Consider the following 2240-nt stretch of genomic DNA (forward strand, 5'->3'; position numbering starts at 1 on the left):
CCCCCACTGTTTCTTCGTTGTGTACGACAACCCCACAAACGCCGTATTTTTACTGTCCTCCAGGCCCGCACCCAGCAGAATAACGATCTCGTTCGGAACCTTATGAATCATCACCATCGCCACAAGCGTAAACGCGTGATTCACAAAGCCGTGCACATAATGATGCGTCCACATGTTCACCGGCCACACAGCGTATGACCCATACTCCGTGAACTTAAAGCCATTTTCGACCTTCTTTGCATTCCTCACAGTTGCATTCACGCAACGGTACGCGTCGTTCCAAGTTCCATCACCCGATGCATCCGACAAGAATCCAACCAGACCGGCCGTGGGCACCAACCAGTTGGAGAGGAAGGAGTCCAGTTTTGCCCAAGTCTCCAAGACGGACGTGATCGTCTTCAGCTCCTCCGTTAGGGAGGAAAAAATCAGGGCTGTGGTCGTTTCACTGAGTTCCTCCTGTAAAAGGTGCAACGCATCGTTAGAGTGCAGCAGAGCGTTGTCAGACGTCCACTTCTCTGTAGTGTCCATGGAAATGGGCCCGAGGTAAAACGTGCGGCTGTCGTCAGTGACCCAAAGGTAGAGCGCGGTGGCTTGCACCTTGGCCCCAGGGGGAATCCCTTTCTGAGTGTACAGCATAACCTTCTTTCCAGCAATGGTCGCAGTGGTGAGGGACCCCACTCCCTCAGCTGTTCGCAAAGAGTTTGGTAACAACATGGGCTGCACGCGTGTGAGTGTCCTGACAGAAGTCCACGTTGCCCCCATGTCTCTCGACTCGAACACCTTGGAGAGCGAATCGCATTTGGCAACCATGACAAGCTGCCCCTGCTCCCACTCGACGATGAGGGGCTCAGTGCACCCCACGGGGAGCATCCCAAGTGGAAGCACCCAATTTTTGCCGTCGTCCTTCGAATAAATGATCATGGAGACAGTGTCATTCTCTTTTGTCCTTCTCGCGGTCACAGGAAACACAAGCGTGTCATCCTCCATCACAACGCCTGAACCACCAGCACCAACAAACTGGTCCACGCCACGTTGTTTAGCAGATGGTTCGATCTGTGGCAAAAGCGAGGTGGGTTTGCCCCATTGGATGACTTTCTCTTGCGTGGCCTCACCCACGAGCAAATCAAGACCCTGTGAGACTTTAATCCACTTCTTCAACGAAGGATCATACTTCTCATAAGAGTCTCCCACCAGTAGAAAGACCTTGTTGCCCTTTGCAGTTGTTGTGGGTCGGACCGCGTATATTACATAGGACATATACTCCTCACGCATCGTCGTGTTAAAGATGCTGTACGCCCTCCATTCGTTTGCACTGACCTCAGCAACAAAAGACGACCAGTTCTCCGCAGGGTCAATGTACCCCGCCACAACATCAGCATAAACGATCGAAGTACGATATTTATCGGAGGATAGAGCTCTGGCCTGGGTCTTGGCAAGCGCAACCAAAACTCCACCAGCACTGACGAGAGAAGGTGAGACAAAGAAGACCCTCGTTCCACTTCCAGCACTTGTTTCCACAATCGTTCGATACGGCACAAAAAAATCAACAGCCTCTGGTGTTTGCGTTTCCTTTGGCGTACTTCTCTTCTCGGCATGCACAGCCGTACCGCCGCAGCACACCAACAGCGCGCAGAGAAGGAGCAGCACCGAATACAAAAACATGTGCCGGGACATGTTGAGCATGTGTTACTCTCACTCACTGTCTCCCTTCCCTCCTTGCGGTGGATCCGCTCAGGCCGCAACAATTGTGTGTGTGTGCGTTTGTGTGTGTGTGCGTTTGTGTGTGTGTGTGGTGCTGGTGGTGACTGCAGAGCCTTTCAATGTGCACAGCAGCAAGTAGTGTTTGGTCTCTTTCCTCCCGCGTGTGTGTGTTGAAAAGTAGTAAAGAAGAAAAAAGAAGAAAAAAAAAAGATCGATACAACGATGGGCACCGCCCGCACACACAGCAAGTCATCGCCATAATCGCCCCACAGTGCCCCCCGCCGCAGCTCACGCACAGCAAGACACAGGCAGAGAATAGGGCGAAGGGCCGAGAGCACAGCGACTACCGCCAGGAGCAGCAAATAAGAACAGCAACGACGGGGAACTGTAGCGTCGGCTGCGCACACGCCCCCGCAAGCACCACATGTAAGTCGCAGCCGTTTACTTTTTGCAGCCATTCCATGGGGCGCGCCGTGTTTTGCCAGTCGCATGCCAACGCCTGCCCACAAAAACAAGTAAAGAAGGAGGAGTCAAAGGCA

General features: G+C 52.9%; 2 protein-coding genes across 2 annotated transcripts in view, besides 2 other annotated features; both read right to left on the minus strand.

Moving 5' to 3' along the window:
- On the minus strand, nt 1-1683 carry TraAM80_02242 (group II trans-sialidase superfamily; the record flags this gene model as incomplete). Its single annotated transcript, XM_029379253.1, has 1 exon — nt 1-1683. A coding segment is annotated over one exon (1683 nt), but the record flags the coding sequence as incomplete, so codon positions are not given.
- A 63-nt stretch (nt 1684-1746) lies between these two features.
- Nucleotides 1747-1792: a microsatellite.
- A 91-nt stretch (nt 1793-1883) lies between these two features.
- Nucleotides 1884-1910: a sequence feature (A-rich).
- Nucleotides 1911-2044: 134 nt separating this feature from the next.
- Nucleotides 2045-2240, minus strand: part of TraAM80_02243 (trans-sialidase) — a gene marked incomplete at both ends in the record, with an annotated part of 591 nt that continues 395 nt past the window's right edge. Inside the window, one exon of the mRNA XM_029379254.1 lies at nt 2045-2240. This exon is cut by the window's right edge and continues 395 nt beyond it. Within this exon, the coding sequence (XP_029240877.1) occupies nt 2045-2240 (196 nt within the window).

Source organism: Trypanosoma rangeli (assembly GCF_003719475.1).
Source record: "Trypanosoma rangeli strain AM80 chromosome Unknown Tra_15.4_contig_00050, whole genome shotgun sequence".
Taxonomy (NCBI): Eukaryota; Euglenozoa; class Kinetoplastea; order Trypanosomatida; family Trypanosomatidae; genus Trypanosoma; species Trypanosoma rangeli.